Source organism: Danio rerio, chromosome 14 (assembly GCF_049306965.1).
Source record: "Danio rerio strain Tuebingen ecotype United States chromosome 14, GRCz12tu, whole genome shotgun sequence".
NCBI lineage: Eukaryota > Metazoa > Chordata > Actinopteri > Cypriniformes > Danionidae > Danio > Danio rerio.
The window spans coordinates 34,945,001-34,965,728 of NC_133189.1; the positions used below are offsets into that span (position 1 = coordinate 34,945,001).

Here is a 20,728-nt window from a genome sequence, read left to right on the forward strand (position 1 = left end):
ATCTTAAAAACTCACTTAGTTTTGGCATATTATCTCCTAAAACAATTTTTTTGCTTGTCTAGAACAGGGGTTTCCAAACTTTTCAGCCTATGACCACCAAAATGACAATAACAGTGACTCGCGACCCCCAATATCCTCTGAGGTGGAAAAAAAAAAACAGAAACCTCACATGCAATGGCGCACACACCAACAGACCAAGTCTATTCTTGGTTTGTTTTTTTTAAATGTATGTGAGTGCTGTAAATGTGCCAGAAAGTTTATGGTGATATAAAATCAATCTGCTCCATCTGACGCTATTGCTGTGTCTTTAATATGTTACCCCAGGGGTCACAATCTGATAGAACTAGTAAATATAAGCTACTATAGTATCTATATAGTACAGTTGAAGTCAGACTTATTAGCCCAATGAAAAAAGAGCCCAATGAAGCCCTCTTTTTATTTTGTCCCCAATTTCTGTTTAACAGAGAGAAGTCTTTTTCAACACATTTCTAAACATGATTGTTTTAATAACTCATTTCTAAAAACTGATTTCTTTTATCTTTGCCATGATGACAGCACATAATATTTGACTAGATATTTTTCAAGACACTTCTATACAGCTTAAAGTGACATTTAAAGCTTAACTAGGTTAGTAAGGTTAACTAGGCAGGTTAGGGTAATTAGGCAAGTTATTGTATTATGATGGTTTGTTCTGTAGGCTATCGGAAAAAAAACAAACAGCTTAAAGGGGCTAATAATTTTGTCCCTAAATGGTTTTTAAAATATTGAAAACTGCTTTTATTCTAGCCGAAATAAAACAAAAAAGACATTCTTAAGAAGAAAAAATATTATCAGACATACTGTGAAAATTTCTGTGCTCTGTTAAACATCATTTGGGTAATATTTAAAATAGAAAAAAAAAACAAAGGGGGCTAATTATTCTGACCTCAATTGTATATAGTATTAACTAATAGTAGTAACAAGTTTTCTCTTCAGTAGGTTATGGATAAAATATGGTAAACTAAAACTAAAAATAATAATTTAGTTTACTAAAAATAAATAGATTTTTGGAAATCACCAGGCGACCCCCCTTCATTGTCCCATGACCCTTCGCGGGGGTCCCAACCCCCCTTTTGAGAACCACTGGTCTAGAAAATGCTTCTTGATTAAATATTTTGTAGATATTTTGACTAGAAACAAAATATAAAATCTAAGTAAGAATTTAGAATTTTCCTCTTTTGCGTTTGGAACAGATGGAGTGTAAGCAAATATGTTTTACTGAGTCCATGAAGTATCCCTTTAACTTTCAAAATAGAACTGCATTCACTGAAGAAACAAAAATGTTTTCTGGTCTGACAGAAACCCACAAATAAACATATCGTGCATGTTGTTCCTCCCAAAATAATTTCTTTCTTGCTTTGCATTTAATTTCCTGAGCTAGTACATACCACGGACAGTGGTGATCCATCTTTAAAATGCACCTGTAAAAAAGCAGAGGGAGGAGTTGTTGAAAAGCAGCTCTGCAAAAGAAAAAATCTAATGTGTTTTGTGTCTTTAAAAAAGTAGAAAGACATACATATCACAGGCGGAGCAATGATGGCATCGATCAGGCTTCAGCAGCAGACAGCGATCACAGTAGCGGATTGCTGTATCAAGACAGCTTGTTAAAAATACAGATCGATAGCATTGGCTGAAAAGACTGAAGACAGATTGAAACAAATGTAATTGTCTATGGCTAATATTTTTTGTTACTGAGCCTGAATAGACTGCCCTGCTACTGCTAACAATGATGTCTTGGCAAAAATCTGGATGTGCTGAACTTAAAGAAAAGAGCCCACCTCCTGACATGGTGCGTGTGTAAATGGGCAAATCCTTAGCAATTCTCCTCAAGATCTCCTGTTGAGATTCTCGCCGGTCTTCACGCTCTAATAGCTCTTTGTCAACATGTGACAGGTGGAACTGAAAGGAGAAGACAAAAAAACAACGTATTGATAGTTCCTGTGTGACAAGCAGCATGTTCTGCATTCAGAGATGAGTACGATGAGACTGCCAATTTGAAGTTTCTTCACTGTAGTTTGTTTCTCATTCTCTCAGCTTGAAATAATAAGCGCTTAGCGTGAGGTGTTATAGTTACCGCTGAACACATGCGGTTTTACTCCCTCACCATGCTGTTTTTTTATATGCACAACCAACAACTCATCCAACCATATATTAACTAATCGTACACAGTAATCTCTGCCAACTGGCAACAAAAAATATTCATTATGAGCCAACACCTCATGAGTCATGTTGTTGAATGCAAAATAACATTTAAATGGAATTATTAGTTCAGGATGATGCAGTTTTAGAGTACATTCTGATGGCTTCGTTTGTCTGCTGTTCATTTTTGGTGTTCATATTTGTATTTATTCATATCTGGCTTCTGCAGGTTTTACCAAGTTAAGACTTTTTAAAGGGCACCCATTTTACCCCTTTTTCAAGATTTAAGAGAAGTATTTTATGTTTCCAGAATGTGTCTGTAAAGTTTCAACTCAAAACACCCTTCAGATTATTTATTATACCTTTCAGAATTGGAAAAATTGGAATTTTCTGCTTTGAACACAATGTAGCTGTCTTTGTTGCCTGTGCCTTTAATGCTGGTTCTCCCCGCCCAACGTTCCCACAAGCCTGTCAGAGTGTCTCCGTCTCTCTCAGATAAACAGCACAGTGACAGACATGAAGGAAGCAGATGTCATGTAAAGTTTGTGAGAAATACTACAGTAGAACTTTCCCAATGATTATTTGATGTATCTGTTGTGGAGTTGATTCAAGGCTTTCTGCGATGAGCACAAAACACAATGTTGTTACAACATTTATACACACAGCCCACGCAGTTTTGCAGTGTTCTTGCAAAGTAAATGTGACAGGGTGCACATTCTTATCAACTGCTGTTTAGATATCGGTTATATTAATGTACAAAATAAACCTGATTTAACGTCCACAAACCGGATTGAAGCATCTTTTTTTAGAATTGTACTGACATGCGGCTGTGTTGATAGAGATGGTAAAATCACTGTAATTTATAACAAACATGCATTGTTTTAAAACATTTTAAACTTGTAAAACTCATTCTTGATCACACTTGATGATGATTGATGATCACAGCGAGCTGACCAGATCTTTTAATCCCAGTTGCTTTGCGCTCGTTCCGTCTTGTTTATATGATTATACGAATTACTACAGAGACATGTTAATACGTGGCTGTCAATCAATTCGGTGGGCCGGGAAACCGCACTCCTACGTCACGATGTGGTCGGCCTTAAAATGGGAGGGATTTGGATTCTATTTTAATGTCAGGAAATTTTAAAAATAGACGTATTGTCTTTATATCACTCCAGTTTGAATGTGGACACGCTATACCTACACACAATTCCGTCCAAACAGCTTACAAAAGAAGATTTTGATCATAGGTGCCCTTTAAGACATTTTTAGGACCATTATGAATTAAATTTTAGACATACAGGGCTAAACGCTAAGAATTTTTTTTTCTGATATCCCAGTTGGAAAATATATTTACTTGCCCTATCAAAAGAATTATTATCATTTAATCATACAATAATTATAATAAAAAAAATACCAACAATATATATATATATATATATAATTAATTATTATTATTATATATAATAATATATAATTTTGTTGAAATTGTGTAGTTTGTAATTTATTTTGCTATGTTTCACATTAATTTAAATGTTTTATCTTTTTATTTAAAATATATTCAGTGACTAAAATATTATTTTAATAAATGTATCTGTTTTGTTCAAATGCACCAAGATATATTACCTAATTGAGAAATAGATTCAAATATTTATTTTCAAAATGGAGTGTACTTATTTACGTTGAGCACTGTATATGCTGTTTACATGTGAGCATGGACTACAAAACTATACAAAATATATTTGTAGAAATAACCAAAAATACATTTTATGGTTCAAAAATATAGATTTTTCTTCTATGCCAAAAATCCTTACAATGTGAATCACTTTAATCAATAATAAAATAACTGTAATAACTGTGCAATACACTCACCTCTTTGAGCGGGTTCATTGGTTTTGAGTAAATGGTTTGCCAGTATGACCACACAAACATCAGAAACAGCAGATGATATATCAGCAGGTAAACTGCTGTGATGAGTAAGAAATATTGAAAGATGATTAAAAAAACATACACATATAATATCTCTGACAAGTCTGTAATAAAATAATTGACCTCTTTTATATGAGATCATTAGTGGTGCTGGCTAAAGAAAAGACTTCTATTATTAGCTGAGTTCATGTGATTTTGTAATGACCGTAATTCAGAGAAAAAAACACATGATATTCTGCTCTGCTGTTTAGACTCTTCAGACTCACAATTGTGTATTTCTATAGCAACACTGTCAACTTCTAAACAAAGCATTCAAATGAATGTGGAGGTGGTGCTGTGGTCATGTGCTTTACAGTGGAAGTCAAATATATATTAGATTGTTTACAACAAGCCACAGTAAATTGCACTTTAAGCTAAAAAAATATTAAGTAATATATATATATATATATATATATATATATATAAAACTTATATGTTTAAGCAAGGCTGCACGGTGTCGCAGTGAGTAGCGTGTTCGCCTCAAAGCAAGAAGGCCACTGGTTCGAGCCCCGGCTGGGTCAGTTGACATTTCTGTGTGGAGTTTGCATGTTCTACACATGTACGCATGGATTTTCTCCGGGTGCTCCGGTTTCCCACACAGTCCAAAAACATGCTGTACAGGTGATTTAGGTAGGCTAAATTGTCCGTATTGTATGTGTGTGACTGGGTGTGTATGGATGTTTCCCACTGAGTGCAGCTGGAAGGGCATCCGCTGCGTAAAACATTTACTAGATTAGTTGGCTTTTCATTCCACTCTGGTGACGCCTGATTAATAAAGGGAGTAAGCCGAACAGAAAATGAATGAATGTTTAAGCAAATTATGTCTGTGCATAAACTAAAATAACTTTAAATACTAATTTGTTATGGACTAAAATAAAACAGTTCTACTTTTCAGAAAACACTAAAAACAAGTCAGAAACAAATGAAAATCTTTCAGAGCAACCCCACAGAAGCCACAATCACCACCTTAGCACTGTGACAACAAAATCTAGCCAAGCACTTACACCTCTTATTATACGTTAATTACTACTTTATCACTTACAACACACTACAATTACATAGGTACATTTCCTTCAGCAAACGTTACAGGGATAGCACACCCAAATTAAAAATTCTGTCATTATTTACTCACCTTTAACTTGTCATAAACAAGTTAATGAGTTTGAGTTTCTTTTTTCTGTTGAACACAAAAGAAGCTAGTTCAAAAAACGTTTAGAGAACTGTAACCATTGGCTTTCATAGTATTTGTTTCCAAAATCACTTATTTTGTGTTCAACAAAAAAGGAACCTCATAAACGTTTGGAACCCTTTGAAGGTGTGTAAATGGTAAGTACATTTTCATTTTGAGTAAACTATCCTGTTTATTCCAAAAGTAAGTCATTGGTATTTCATTGTCTGTAAAATACGAATAAAAGCTGACTTACTTTTCTCTCCCATGTTTTCAATGGTTTCTGTGAAGGAAAGAGAAAGAGGTATCAATGATAAAACTGATAATGCTGTGTGATTTGAATCCTGCACTTGCTATTATTGTTTAAACAGTAGGTCAGAAACTCCTTGTGCATTTCATGGAAGGTCACCGAGCAGCAGATGGTTCTCAGCACAGTTCTCTGATCGCTGTTGCTGGAACTCGCGCTGTACTCTTGATCACATGCCCAAACTGCATCTCTTCAACTGGTGCGCTTGCAAAATGTATTGTGGCAATGGAGTGAGAGATCTTAGAAAATAACGCATGAAAATCGCATCTCAAGATATGACCACCCACACAGATTGTTGTTTTCCACAGTGTGTCTGTTTCCAAGATATACTCTTTAGTGATTATTCTGAACAGACAGATGCTTCAATAAATGTCTTAGTTTACTAAAGTTGCAGTGTCCTAAAAGCCTCATTAGACTAGCCTCATCTAATACAGTGTTGGCTGGACTACTCTCATCCAAAATATGCTCTTTGAAAGATGATACGGTCTGGCACTTAGATAAAAACACAAGTTCTTCTGAAGCACACAGCCAAAAGGAAGTGCCAGAATGCAGTGCATCTCCAAACAGATATTTTATTTAAGTATGTGAACCCAAGAGAGCATTTAAGAGGGTGCTTTAAAAATGGTGATGTGTTGTGCCATTAAATCCTCATTATACAAAAGGCAAGTAAAGCATCGCTGCAAGTGTTAGTACAATCGCCAATCATATTTACACAAGAACATAACAAAGACCGTATCTTCTGTATTAGAGTAATTAAAGCTGTCAACAGATGATGAGACTTCATTACATCCAACTTCAGAAATTAGAGGTGCCATAGAATGGATAGATTAGGTTTAAACTGTTCTCTTTAATTACTCTAATACAGAAGATACGGTCATTCTCAGTAACGATTCAACAAGCTAATTTATTCATCATTCATTTTCCTTCGGCTTAGTCCCTTTTTTAACAGGGATCACCTGAACCGCTAACTATTCCAGCATGTTTTACGCAGCATATGCCCTTCCAGCCGCAACCAAGTCCTGGGAAACACCCATACACACTCATTCTCACACACACCCATACACTACGACCAATTTAGTTCATCCAATTCACCTATAGTGCATGTCTTTGGACTTGTAGAGAAAACCAACCGGAGCACCAAGAGCAGGGGTGTCCACATTCAGTCCTGGAGGGCTAGTGTCCTGGAGAGTTTAGCTCCAACCCTAATCAAACACACCCGCACAAGCTAATCAAGCTCTTGTTAGGCATACTAGAAACTTCTAGGCAGGTGTGTTGAAGCAAGTTGGAGCTAAAGTCAGCAGGACACCCACCCTCCAGGACCGACTTTGGACACCCCTAATTTAGAGGAAACCCACGTCGAACACAAGGAGAACATGCAAACTCCATACAGAAAGGCCAACTGGCCCAGCCAGGACTTGATCCAGCGACCTTCCTGCTGTGAGGCGAGAGTGCTAACCACTGCGCGCAAATTCATTTAGAACCATATTATTTTCCCCTATAGGATAAAAAGCTCTATTTTTGCCATATTTAAAAGGGTCAGGAATATTAATGAGCTATATAGATCTGGCTCGCATGGATCATGTTCAATACTCATACAGCGTAATGTACTCTGAAATACACGTGCAAAATAATCTCGGTCACACTTTTTTTTTGATTGTCCGTTTGTTAAATCTAAGTCACGTTGCATCTACATGCCAACTAATTCTCATTAGATTATAAGTAGACTGTTAGGTTGCAATAAGTGTTGGGGTTAGGGTTAGTGTAAGTTGCAAAGTTTCTTATTGTCAGTTTAATGTCTGTTAAGGGATCAGTATTAATAGATATTAAGCAGACAGTCTACTAATACTCAAATGAACCATCAAAATAAAGTGATACTATAATCTCTGATTGATAGCAAACAATGCTTTAAATGCTTATTTAACAGTGTAAGTGCACATGTGTTTGCTGCCCCATTACAAACACACACAAAAAATCCAAAACATACACATTCAACTAACAAAAGACACAGTTAAACATAGCTAATAGCTCTTTGAGTGGTGCTGAATGAATTTATAATCTGTCTAATCTGTGTAATCGAATAATAATCTGTTTTCAGGAAGGCTCTGATTCTCAGGAAGCTAAAGAGCCAATAGACAGTGGCTTTGACAGCTCCAGGTATAGACCAGTCAAAAGTTTGGGGTCAGTAGGATTTTTAAATGTTTTAAAATAAGCTTATCCTGCTCACCAAGGCTGCATTTATTTGATCAAAAATACAGTACAAATTGTAAAATGGTGAAATTTTATTGCACTATAAAATAACAAAAGTAGTTTATAAGTTGTTCCAGTGATTTTAATGATGAATTTTCAGCTTTATTACTCTAAAAGAGTCTTAAGAGTCACACAATCTATTGGCAATCACTTGAATATTAATTATTATTATTATTATTATCATTATTATTTATTCATTCATTTTCTTGTCGGCTTAGTCCCTTTATTAATCCGGGGTCGCCACAGCGGAATAAACCGCCAAGTTATCCAGCAAGTTTTTACGCAGCAGATGCCCTTCCATCTCACACGCAGCAACCCATCTCTAGGAAACATCCACACACACATTCACACACATACTCATACACTACGGACAATTTAGCCTACCCAATTCACCTGTACCGCATGTCTTTGTACTGTGGGGGAAACCGGAGCACCCGGAGGAAACCCACGCGAAGGCAGGGAGAACATGCAAACTCCACACAGAAACGCCAACTGAGCCAAGGTTCGAACCAGCGACCCAGCGACCTTCTTGCTGTGAGGCGACAGCACTACTTACTGCGCCACTGCCTCACCCTATTATTATTATTATTATTATTATTATTATTATTATTATTATTATTATTATTATTATTATTATTATTATTATTATTATTATTAATGGTAATAGTAATAAAAGCAATAATTACCGGAGTAATAATTTCATTTGAAACTACATACAATAAGTAACAAATTAATATTTAATAAATATTTAACAATTTAACTTTTTTTAAATTTAATAAATGTGATGAACAGAATAATAATTGATGAACAGAATAATTTTATTTAAATTATTAAATAAATTTAATAATAAAAAAGCTGACCCCAACTTTTGACCGCTAGTGTATGTCATATTGATAAAATATCTGTGACTATACCGATATTGACAGATAAAAGCTTATTTTTAATGTTATTATTATTAGTCCTATAGGAAAATAAATCCATAATAATACATTTGAAAAAAGGGATTATTTCCTTTTGTTGAAGTGTCAGATAAGAGACAAGAAACAAGAAAGAAAGATGTAGATGTTTCCTTGCAGTTTTCTTGTTTTCTATAATTAAGGTTTTGAAATCAAATCAGTTGTCCACTGCATCTGTTTGCATGATATTTCTGTAAAACAACAACAACAACAACAACAACAACAACAACAACAACAACAACAACAACAACAACAACAACAACAACATCCTGACATGTATTTATTGGCCTATTTATCAATTATTGCCTCCCAAATATAAAGAGTTATTGGCACTGTCCAAAATTTCCATCTCAATGAATCAATGAGATTATGGTTTAATATTCACAGACACGGCAAGATATTACAACTGATGAAGCATACAGTCCTACTTTTGACATCCCCACCCAACATTTGCCAAAATCCATGACATGCTTTGTTTTGAATAAATGAATCCTGCGAATACTTCTGCCTTTTCCACATCACAGAAACCATAGGGTCCCATTTTTGTTGCTAAACTCAACTGAAAATGCAGCACAAGTGATATGATAGCAGAAATAGGTCAAGTAGAGATTGACAGCTTGGCAGTGAGATTAGCATTGAAACATAAGGATCAGCAGACAGTACTTCATCAGGTAAAGACTCACTGACCCTCCATTATCTCAGCTTGTTAAGACAGATCCCACTGTTTTACAGTCAACAATAAACTGCATCATTCTTAAACTGACACTGTCTTTTCTACTTTTCAGCCGACTAGATAATCCCACTGAACTCAATATCTTTCAATTAATGCTCAAGTTCAGAGTTAAAGTCCTTTACGGCCTTCATTCTGTTCTCCTCCAGTCAAGTGCTCAGTCTGAGAGCCCACAGAGACCCACTGACTGCAGATCAGCGTAAACTGCCAGTGTGTTTGGCCACTCCACTCGGGCTCTCTGAGGAGCATCACAAAGCAACTGTTTTATACACAAATATTTGAACGTCATTTGATTCTATTAAAGGAGTCCCTTCGCACACACAAGACTTCGGTAGAAAAAAAAACTAAAACAGGACATCCTCATGATCATCCACCATTGAAGAGAACAATAAAGCCTCTTCATGCTGTTTTTATGGGAACACGATAGCAGATGTTATCAAAGGAGTGAATGATGCTCTGAAGTTAATGCGAGCACAGACCTTTTCTTGTTGCACGCATATAAATAAACAACAGTCTGAAAACAAATGACACAGTCCATGATAAAGCTATTTTAAAGATATTTTAACTCAGTGACAGCAATAAAGCACTGTATGAGGGTCTTAAATGCCAGCATGGAGGTATTTAAAAGGTAAAGATCATACATTTGCACGCAAAATTCTCTGCATTTTTTATTGTATATATGTTATTTTATATCTTGTAGTGTTTTGAGTTTAAACAGTTTAAGTTTCGCATCACAGATAAAATTCATTATTATTATAATTTCTATTATTGCTATTTCATTCAATCTATTTCATATTTATATTTTATATATTTTAATACTTTGTATGCTTTAGGGGTGTAAAAATGTCCCCATGCCAGCACTTAGTGTTGGCAAAGCTACTTGAAAAATGTAGTGAGCTAAGCTATTAGTTACTCTACTAAAATGTAGCATAACTGCACTGAAAGCTAACCTCTGTAAAATGTAGCAAGCTAAACTAAAAGCTAATTGGAAAGTAGCTTAGCTACATCTAAGCTATTTTTGCAATTTCCATTTTTAAATTGAAGCAACTTAATTCCAAGTCAATCATATCTTAATGATCAATAAAACTGTTAATGAACATGTGAAGCACAATTGTTCAGTTCAGTCATTTACTGCAAATAAAATACTGTACTAAACAGAAACAAATGATAGTATATCAGATTATACAGGCTATACAGACTAAACTAAAAATCCAATATAACCAGGTGTTACACATTTAAAATACCACAGTAATTAATAGTAAATGGAAATATTTAGGAAAAGGAATTATATTGTATTGTATATTTACAACTCTTCATGAATTAATTACTCTACGTAGTGTAGTTTCATTAGTAACTATCATGAACTAATAGTAATTACCATAGTATACTTATATATATATAGACCTTCTCTTTCTCAATCATCTTTTCAGCAAGCAAATTTCTTGTGTTAGCCTAATCGATTAATGACATTACAGAACAGAGCAAGAGGTGGCAGTAATGCACCAAAAAAGTTTGTTGTCGACCACTGTAAAACAAGAAGAGGAAGAAATCATAATTCTCGCCATCATATGGATTTACTTTCATCGGTTAGACACCAGCCTCACAGCTCCGTAAATGTCAATGCCGTCACTTATTCTCTAACGGCATCTGTCACGATCTGTAAATGTAGCTTGTGTGGACGCTACTGCGCTACTTGACTAAAAAATAGCTTCACTACTGAAAAGCTATTTGATTTAGAAAGTAGCGACGCTACCACCACACTGCTGAGAAATGTAGTTAAGCTAGTAGCTTCAGTACTTGTAGACGTTACTGCTCAACACTGCCAGCACAGTTAACATATTCCTGTAGGATATACAGCAACTTACTGGCAGCAGTTCGCCAGTAACTTACAGTAAATCACTTACAACAAAAATACTGAATTTACATTTACAGAACCATTAATCTTGCTATATATGTATTTATAGTATTGTATATCTCTAGAATATACTGTAGTTTTCACAATGCAACTTAAAATACAGTAACATACTGCATCACCCTGCTACAGTAAAATACAGTTCACATTACAGTTAAATACTATGTAATTTACAAAAATCATTAACAGTGAGTATTTCTGAGAGATTATATTTGCTATACACTGAAGCTATTGTATATAGGTCAATGGCATTTTTTGTGCGTCTAAACTACATTAAAAATTACATTTATGAAAACAAATATACTCTAGAACATGTGTACAGTATCTGATTGATTATTATTAATCATACCCATGCAGGAAACCATTTTTGGCTTGTTACAAGAAAACAATAACATTATATTTATTTTGACCTTTTTATGAACAGATGAATTTTATTAGGATCCATTGAACCAACAGCAAAACAAATCTGATATTGATATATAAATAGCTAAATTGCTGACTGTCACATGCATCAACTTGCATTTATTTTAAATTTGTTTCTAAACCTTCCAATACACCAAATTAGAAATTGGTGTATTATTTTTAATCTCGTTTCATATCTCCTATATATTTTTTAGTTTTGTAAATATTTAACAGAAAAATATTGTTTTATATATATTTTATCAACCCTCACATGTAGTCTTTTTTAGTCTTTGTCTGACCCACATTTTCGTTTTTTTAATTATTATGCAAAGACATGCATAATATTCCACTGTTAAGAAAACATTATATGCAGACACACATGCACACTCAAGCAGAGAAGAGAAATAAACGAATCTCATTCAACTTAACACTAATCATGACACTCTTAACCAGTATGATTATAAGCAAATGAACCCTTATTAACAGCAGAAATATTGCTCTATTAACAAATACAGACATAAGCATAACACATGGTGGAGGCCAGGTGTTATTTATTCATTCTCTCTCCGTTTTACTCTAACTTCACCCAGAGAGCTGCTGCCAGACCAGTCTTATCTTACCTATGCAGAGCTGCACTACATAAGCGTAGTAGGACCATGCCACGATCAGACTGATGAACAGCACGGGGATCCAGTATAAAACTCTCCAGCAGTCAAAGCTGCGCGAGCCCGACGGCGCCATCTTTCTATTTGATGACCAAAAGTGGTCAAAACGTCAAGTTGAGCCCGCACTGCTGCTGCTAAAACATCATATGTTTTCCGGTGCGCGGCTGCGGCTCTTCTGCTTCTCCATCCTCCGGTTCTCCGCTCGCTCGTGTTCGCAGTGGAGCTCATCATCATCATCATCGTCGTCGTCGGTACCGCCCCTTTCTACAACTTACACGCGATGCAGACAGTGGAGCTCCACACACACACGTACACAAACACACACTCTCTACAGCTGGATTCCGTCGTCTTCTGTCTCCTGAGGTTTGTCTGCAATCATTTTGGAAAGATTAGCTGAACATATATCATTAAAATATCACTGACACCACATTGTGTCCACATTACAGGAATGTTATAAACACCTTACATTACATAGAAGCACTTTGCATTATACAGTGTAGAAAATAGGTGACTGAAAATTGACAGAAGAGTAAATATTAGGTTATAAAAGCAGCCTGATTCGGTGTCTGGTTTTAGGACTATACACACATTAATACCCAAATACACTTCAATGAACATGTATAGGCTAGACTCCTAGACACTGTGTAGCTGCAGGTTGACTGTTTAGATGTAATAAATGTAACAGTTAAAAGTGATACTAGTTAGTTAGGTAAAGCTATTAATACTAATAACCTTCATTTTTCTGAATTTGATTATAATGCAGTAATGTGCAACTTTTGTAAAGCTGCTTTGAAATAATAACTATGTGAGAAGTGCTATACATATAAACTTGGATTGGATTGAATTGAATATGGTTTTATCTGCTGTGTTCGGACACTTTTCAGTTAGCTAGCTCTGTACCAAATTGCTGTATCCTAACTAGTCAAACCAGCTAAAACCACCTGGTCAAAACCACCTAAAACCAACTTAGACTTTGACTAAAACAATATGACTTAGAGGTTGACTAAAACAATATGATGACACTTTAGAAATGTAATCAAACTGTACAGTATTGGTAGATTGATAGAATTGATACGATTCACTCTAAGCTTTTTAACACATTTGCTCCCCACCAAAAATATAAACAGCTTAAAATCTGACTTTTTAAACTTGTGAAGCTCAAATGGGTGTAGCATGGTTCTAGCAAAATTAGGTTCAATCTTTGTTTTAGCAAAATTAAGATGTGCATCAAATACATAAAACAAATAAATGAGAATATACACCAATATTCATTCAATTTATCTTTATTTCTTTAGCACTTTTTGCAAAGTAGATTGCGTGTGTCAAAGCAGTTTAACAGATGAAGATTTAGTGATTTAAAACTGCTTCAGTTCTGTTGTCACAGCTGAAGTTCAGTTTAGTTATTATACTATTATAATTAGTTAATATAAAAAAATATCTTATTTCTAATGACTAAATATCGAGAGGTCAAACTGATGTGGAACCTAATCAGGAGTAGATTTAACCAATAGGCTAAGCAGCTGCTAGGGCCCCAGGAAATCTGAGGAAAATAAATGATACCTATAAATCATTTATAAGATTGTTTTATATCATATTTTGTACAGTGAGGGTCTACAAATTTTAATTTGGATGTAATTATTACAGCTGCGCAAATCTGTCCCCCACCTTTAATCATGGACCAGTCCAGCAGTTAAATCCGTAAAGGTTTAGTTTAAAAAACAATATAATTCATTTATTATTTTTAGCTGTGGATTCATTTTAGGAAAAAAAAAAAGTGATTCTAAAGTTTTACAAAGTGCTTTACATGTTATTATTATTCTGGATTTTGATCAAATTTAGAAAAGGAGATCGAATGGTGTAAGAAAAAAACAGCAAAATAATAATAATAACAAATGAAAAAAGAAACATAACTGCATTTTAAAACTTTTGGGCCCCATGACTGGAATTGCGTAAGGTCCCAAAATCACTAAGTCTGCCCCTGAACATAGTACAAGTCTTTTTTCTTAAAATCATACCTTGAAAGCAAGCACAGATCCTTATAAATGACACAAATGACTATATTGCTTGTGTATCCTAGTTTATTGAAATTAAGCAATATAAATACAAAAGCATGAAAAGTACTTCACTTATGACAACTTGTAATATGTAAACAGATGGTCTTCAGCTCCAGATAAAAGCTAATGAAATAAACATCTAAAAGAGTCTACAGTGTATTCTGTGGGAAAGACTGAAGCTTGTTACAGTTTTCACATAAGTCAATATTATATTGTAGTAGAAGATCAAATGCTTGTTATTTCAGTCTTGAATGCGAATGAAATTAGAAGAAAAAAAAAGTAACATTTCATTAGAACATCTGCAAGATAGAACATACAAGCAGTATGTTTAATGAAATGCATCATATTTCCTGGTTTAAAAAAGGGACATATTTAAAAGTCAAGAATTCTAGGCTTTAAAATATCTCAGATATAATCTCAGAAATATCCAGTAAATAATCAATAATAAGATGTTAACTTTAAAAAAATCATGTATATATTTACTAGAATAAATTAACAACAAGCTCTGATCTCCCGTTGCTTTTTGCTCAAGGCAATGACAACAAATAATACAGTGTAATGTGTGGAACTATAACCTTAATCACCCTTAAGAATAAACAAGAAAGTCAATGAAAAGTCTCAAGCACAGTCAATATACAATATAAGAAATATAATCAATGAAATTTGCTATTTTACTACATGATACTCAGTACAGTAACTGCCACTTTTCAACTCACAATTTGGACGTTTCTTCTCAGAAACAAAAAATTTTTAAAGTTTTTTTTTTTCTGGAAATTGTAAACTGCAATGTTATTTCAGAATTTCTTTAGTTAATTTCTTACAATATTTGTTCTCTGGATTGCATGTGTTTATGTATTTTTGTGGCTGTGTATAAAATGCATTTGAAGGAGTTTCTCTTTCAGATGTAAAACATTTAGGAGGAAAGTACTTAATTAAATGGCAAACATTATCTGTTTACTGATAAAAAATAAATAAATAAATAAAAATTGTAGTTTATTTGTTTTGTGATTCCGTATTTTTTCTCTCCATAAAGTCAGAATTACCCAATAAATGTTGCAATACTTTTTCATTGTTTTATCCAGTACGTTGAAGAATAATCATTCAGTTCTTACAATATGAATAACAGATATTAAATCCCTATATGACATGATATTCATTTTCCGCTATTCACACACAGGATATTAGTTAAAGGAGTGTGTGAGCTGGAGAGAGGGATCTATATGTGTAGCGCATTGTGAGATTACTGAGGTCTCATTATTGCTCTGTGCACTCAGCACTGTCAGAGCCGCTGTAAGCTGATCCGCTGCTGGACACTGGACAAACTCACACAAACTATGTTAGCAATGTGCTCGTTGTAACCAAAGATTATCTGGCTTATAACTCCTAGAGTAGCAAATACAACAATACAATGCCAATACAGCAATAAAGGGGCATCAAAACCCCAAAAGAACGTTTTCCTTACACAAAATAGATTAATAAATAGAAATAAATAACTGTACACACCATTATCCGTTTCACACTTGAGTTAGTTTGTTTAAAGCAAGACGCTGCAGGTGTACATCAGGGTAAAAACTTAACTAATAGGTATTACCATGATTACAAGTATTTTTCAACTTTAAAAAAAATAACGTTTTGTATTAAAAGCTTTCTAAAATGTTTAAATATGCAAATGAGGGATCATTTGTGTGCTAGTTTGTATACAAAAAATCTGAAAACACTGAATGTTCAGTGGTTCAGGTGCAAAATTGGCATTTGTCTTGTGTTTTTGCCATATTAGTCTAATGTTTTATCACTTTAAATACTGGGAACATGTTAGAAATAAATAAAATAAAATAATAAATAAATAAATAAATAAATAAATAAATAAATAAATAAATAAATAAATAAATAAATAAATAAATAAATAAATAAAATTTTTATTAGAAAATACAGCTATAAATAAAAAAGTCTCGTGTATGTATAGTAAGAGCTGCTGAAATAAATATATGTATGGCTTCATACGGGTAAAAAATGTGTACAACAGAATTCTACAAAAACATTAAAAGTGTATTTTTTGTGCATTTACTTTACATTAGACTGAAAAAAAAGGTTTCAAAATTTTTTTCCCTGCAGTGTCTTGCGTTAAAATTAAAAAAAATGTTATATTTATATAGTAATATATCATTAATAAAGACGTTACTCTGAAAATAATTATTTTATCCCAAAATGTGGGCCCTGGATCCATTCAAATTTAAAAGACTGTCAATAAATAACTCTGATTATTAAAAGTATCATGGCTATTTCATTAAAGTGTTATCCTTTCGGTTAATGGCTTTTATAGAGTTCAGAAAGTGCCTGCCAAGTGACAAAGCTGTAACTATAGTCCAGAGAGGTAGCATGTGTTAATCTAAAAGCGGCAGTACTTGTATCTTACAGAGTTTGACACAGGTCAGGGAGATAATTGCATTTGAGTCACTGAGAACTTTAATCCAACGTCAGATTTCTTCCCTGCGACGTGAGGCTGAAGAGAAACCCTCAGCGGGACGTTTATCTGCACAAATCAGAAGAACAGCATTATTATGTTGGAATTGAATAAAAGCTAAATGTTTAACCATTATATTATTTTTAAACTGTCTGAAATTCTCCTACTTTTTAAATAGAGTTGAGGTCAAAATTATGAGCCCCCCCCCAGTGATTTTTTTTCTTTTTCAAATTTTTCCCAAATGATGTTTAACAAAGCAAGGTTTTTTTCACAGTATTTCCTATAGTATTTTTTTCTTCTAAGAAAGTCTTATTTGTTTTATTTTGGATATAAAAGCAGTTTTGAAATTTTTTAAAAACAATTTAGGGCCAATATTTTTTCCAATTGTTTGCAGAAAAAACTATTACAATGACTTGCATAATTACCCTAACTTGCCTAGTTAACCTAATTAACCTACAGTCAAGCCTTTAAATGTCACTTTAAGCTGAATACTAGTATCTTATCTAGTAAAATAGTATGTAAGATAAAAGTAATTAGTTATTAGAAATGAGTTATTAAAACTACTATGTTAAGAAATGTGTTGAATAAATCTTCTTTCCCTTAAACAGAAATTGGGGGAAATAGAGGGGCTAATAATTCAGGAGGGCTAATAGGGATTTAAACTGTATGTATAATTTAAGATTATGAACATGCATATAAAATGTCAAAACTGATGTAAAGTAAATATGTGTTTGTGATCGTCACACTAATTTTATGTGTGCATTTAAATGTGTGTATTTATAAATTGCTTATGTCTGAAGTCATTTCATGTCCATTGTTGGGGTACATTTTTATCACTTGATGTATAAATACATTTGACAGGAAATCAAACATTTAAAAAGCCACAGCAAATTTATTTTACACTCATTTACTTATTCTCACCCATTCCCATACAGAGAAGATCCCCGTCATCCCCAAATAATTATCAATAACCTATTCATTTAAAAGTTTGAATTCTTTTCTTGTATTTCAGTGGTTTTCTTGCAGTTGACACCAAATCCAATACAAGTCAGATCGCATAAAAGTTGTACCAAATTTTTGAGCATAAACAATAAATTAAATAACAAAAATACAAAATATCTAAAACTTGAACATTTTTTAAATATAAAATACATTTACAAAAAAGGGTATACTGAATCAACATTGAATTGCATATAAAACAATGATTTATCTATATAATAAATGAAATGAACAACTGCCCTTACTACCTCTTAATAAATATAAAATATAAAAATTAAACACACCCAATTATGCCATTCAGACATAATTACGTTCTTATACTTGTGTGATTTTCATGTGATATTTGCAGTTGGCACTATATCCAATGCAAGTTAGATAGCGTAAAAGTGGCACCTAATTTTTGTACATATAAAATAAACATTTTAAAATAACAAAAACATAAAAATTTTAATATAAAAATATACATTTACATAAAACAATGTATACCAAATCAACTTTAAATTGAATGTAAAACAATAATTTATCTATATCATAACTAAATATTATCAACTGCCCTTACTACTTCTAAATAAAAATAAAATATAAAAATGAAATACACCCATTTATGTCACTCAGACTGCATATTTTCATTCTTATACTTGTGTAATTTTCATGTGACTTTTGCAGTTGACACTAAATCCAGTAGAATAAAATCCAGTAAATAAAGTCAGATAGTATAACATTTTGAATATAAAAAATAAACAATAAAATATATAAAAAAAATAAATAACTAAAACATGAACATTTTTAAATATTAATATACATTTACAAAAAAGTGTGTATAATTAAAAAAATATCTACATGATTATGATATAAAACAATGATTTATATCATAAATGAATTTGACAACTGCCCTATTAATCAAAATAAAACAAAAATGCAATACAGCCATTTACAGTACGTCATTCAGACTGTATATTTTCATTCATATACTGACTGTTCCTTCTTCCTCTGTGTTTTCTGGGATAATGTCTTTTGACATACTAAGTTATATAATCGTATACTAAATCAACATTGCATAGCATATTTTAAAAAATTATTTATCTAAATCATAAATTAATTTAACACCTGTTCTTACTACTTTTGTACTGAAAATAAAATATAAAAATGCAATAAACTCGTTTATGTCATTCAAACGGCATATTTTCATTCTAATACTTATTTTTCCATGTGAGTTTTTGCAGCTTACACTAAATTCAATGAAAGTCAGATCACATAAAAGTTGTATCTAACATTTTAACATAAAAAATAAAGTATTAAAAATAGCAAAAACACAAAAAAACTAAAACATGACAATTTTTAAATATAAAAATACATTTAGAAAAAACAATGCATACTAAAATAACATCGAAATGCATATAAAACAATGATTTATCTATATCATAAATTAATTAAACAACTGTCCTTACTACTTTTGTAATAAACTTCAAATATAAAAATGCAATACACTGAATAGATGTTACTCAGACTGCATATTTTCATTCTTATACTTGAGTGATTTGGATGTGATTTTTTGCAGTTGACACTTAATCCAATGCAGGTCAGATAGCATAAGAGTTGTACCTAATTTTAAACATAAAAATAAACATTTAAAAAAGCAAAAGTACAAAAATAAATAAAAGATGAAAATTTTAAAATATAAATATACATAAAAAAACTGCATATACTAAACCATCATTTAATTGCAAATAAAACAATGATTTGTATCATAAATGAATTTAACAACTGCCCTATTGATACAAATAAAATACAAAAATGCAATACACCGTTTATGTCATTCAGATGGCATATTTTCAGTCATACACTGACTGTTCCTTCTTCCTCTGTGTTTTCTGGAGTAATGTCTCCTGAGGGTTGGCCAGTGTATTGTTTTACTGGGTTAAGAAGTTTTTTTATACACTGTGTTAGACTAGTATCTTGTATCTCTGGAAGCAGACATTAATTTTACAGAGTAATCTGATGCTGGAGAAAGAGTTTCGTCTGTATGCTGAGCAGCGCTAGAGGTGAAGTTCGGTATCATTCGTTCTCAATTCGCCAGAACAACATCATCAAGCTAACCCTAAAACTGTGCAAAATAGAAGACTAATAGACTTTTATTTAGCTCTGAACTTACCTATTTAGCACTGAGTTCCTTCTTCATACAGCCTTTAAAGGATGTGAATCTCTCTTCACCCTTATATCCCTGAGTTCACAATGATAATATGAAATTAGAATTCTTTTATGTGTTAAATAGATGGATATCTTTTTAAAAAAAAAAGAATGAACAGTCCTAGTCTATGAGGCTTCTAGCATTGTGAATAAATAGTAAAAGACCACTAGATGTCAGCAAAAGTGCACACACATGAATGAAATCACTTGGAATACATGGCAATCAACTATGGTTTGTAAATTTCTTTTATGATTATAAAGGATGTTCTCACAAATGTTTCATTTATTTGATTAAGTACAGATACAGATTAAGATAATAAAATATTTAGGGTTTCCCCCCAAAAAAAACTAAGAAATTGAGTTGTTTCAGTTCATTTTACATAAGTAGTTTGAACAAACAGCTGTTTTTTTACTGTTTTTTTTTTTGTGTAAAACAGTATTATTGTAAAATGTGCAACATCATTACTCCAGCCTTTGGTGACAATATCCTTCAT

At 32.8% G+C, this 20,728-nt stretch overlaps 2 protein-coding genes across 6 annotated transcripts in view; both read right to left on the reverse strand.

The window, feature by feature from the left end:
• The window catches only part of zdhhc2 (zDHHC palmitoyltransferase 2), a 24,969-nt gene extending 12,226 nt beyond the window's left edge, over positions 1-12,743 (reverse strand). The window contains exons 1-6 of one of the 2 annotated variants that reach the window (XM_021481011.3): positions 12,489-12,743; positions 5,571-5,597; positions 4,051-4,145; positions 1,818-1,938; positions 1,556-1,625; positions 1,428-1,460 (exon numbers count right to left, since the gene is read on the reverse strand). In XM_021481011.3, the coding sequence (XP_021336686.1) occupies positions 1,428-1,460; positions 1,556-1,625; positions 1,818-1,938; positions 4,051-4,145; positions 5,571-5,597; positions 12,489-12,609 (467 nt within the window). In that variant the 5' untranslated portion in view covers positions 12,610-12,743. 2 annotated transcript variants of the gene reach the window in all.
• A 1,854-nt stretch (positions 12,744-14,597) lies between these two features.
• micu3b (mitochondrial calcium uptake family, member 3b) overlaps positions 14,598-20,728 on the reverse strand; it is a 36,690-nt gene continuing 30,559 nt past the window's right edge. For 3 of the 4 annotated variants that reach the window (XM_003199906.7, XM_073921999.1, XM_009291166.5), the window contains 2 exons: positions 20,200-20,268; positions 16,763-17,117 (listed from right to left, as the gene is read on the reverse strand). In XM_003199906.7, coding sequence (XP_003199954.3) covers positions 20,200-20,268 — 69 coding nt within the window. In that variant the 3' untranslated portion in view covers positions 16,763-17,117. Of the gene's footprint in view, positions 17,118-20,199; positions 20,269-20,728 lie in introns of all 4 variants that reach the window. The other variant, XM_005157251.6, reaches the window with a different exon arrangement.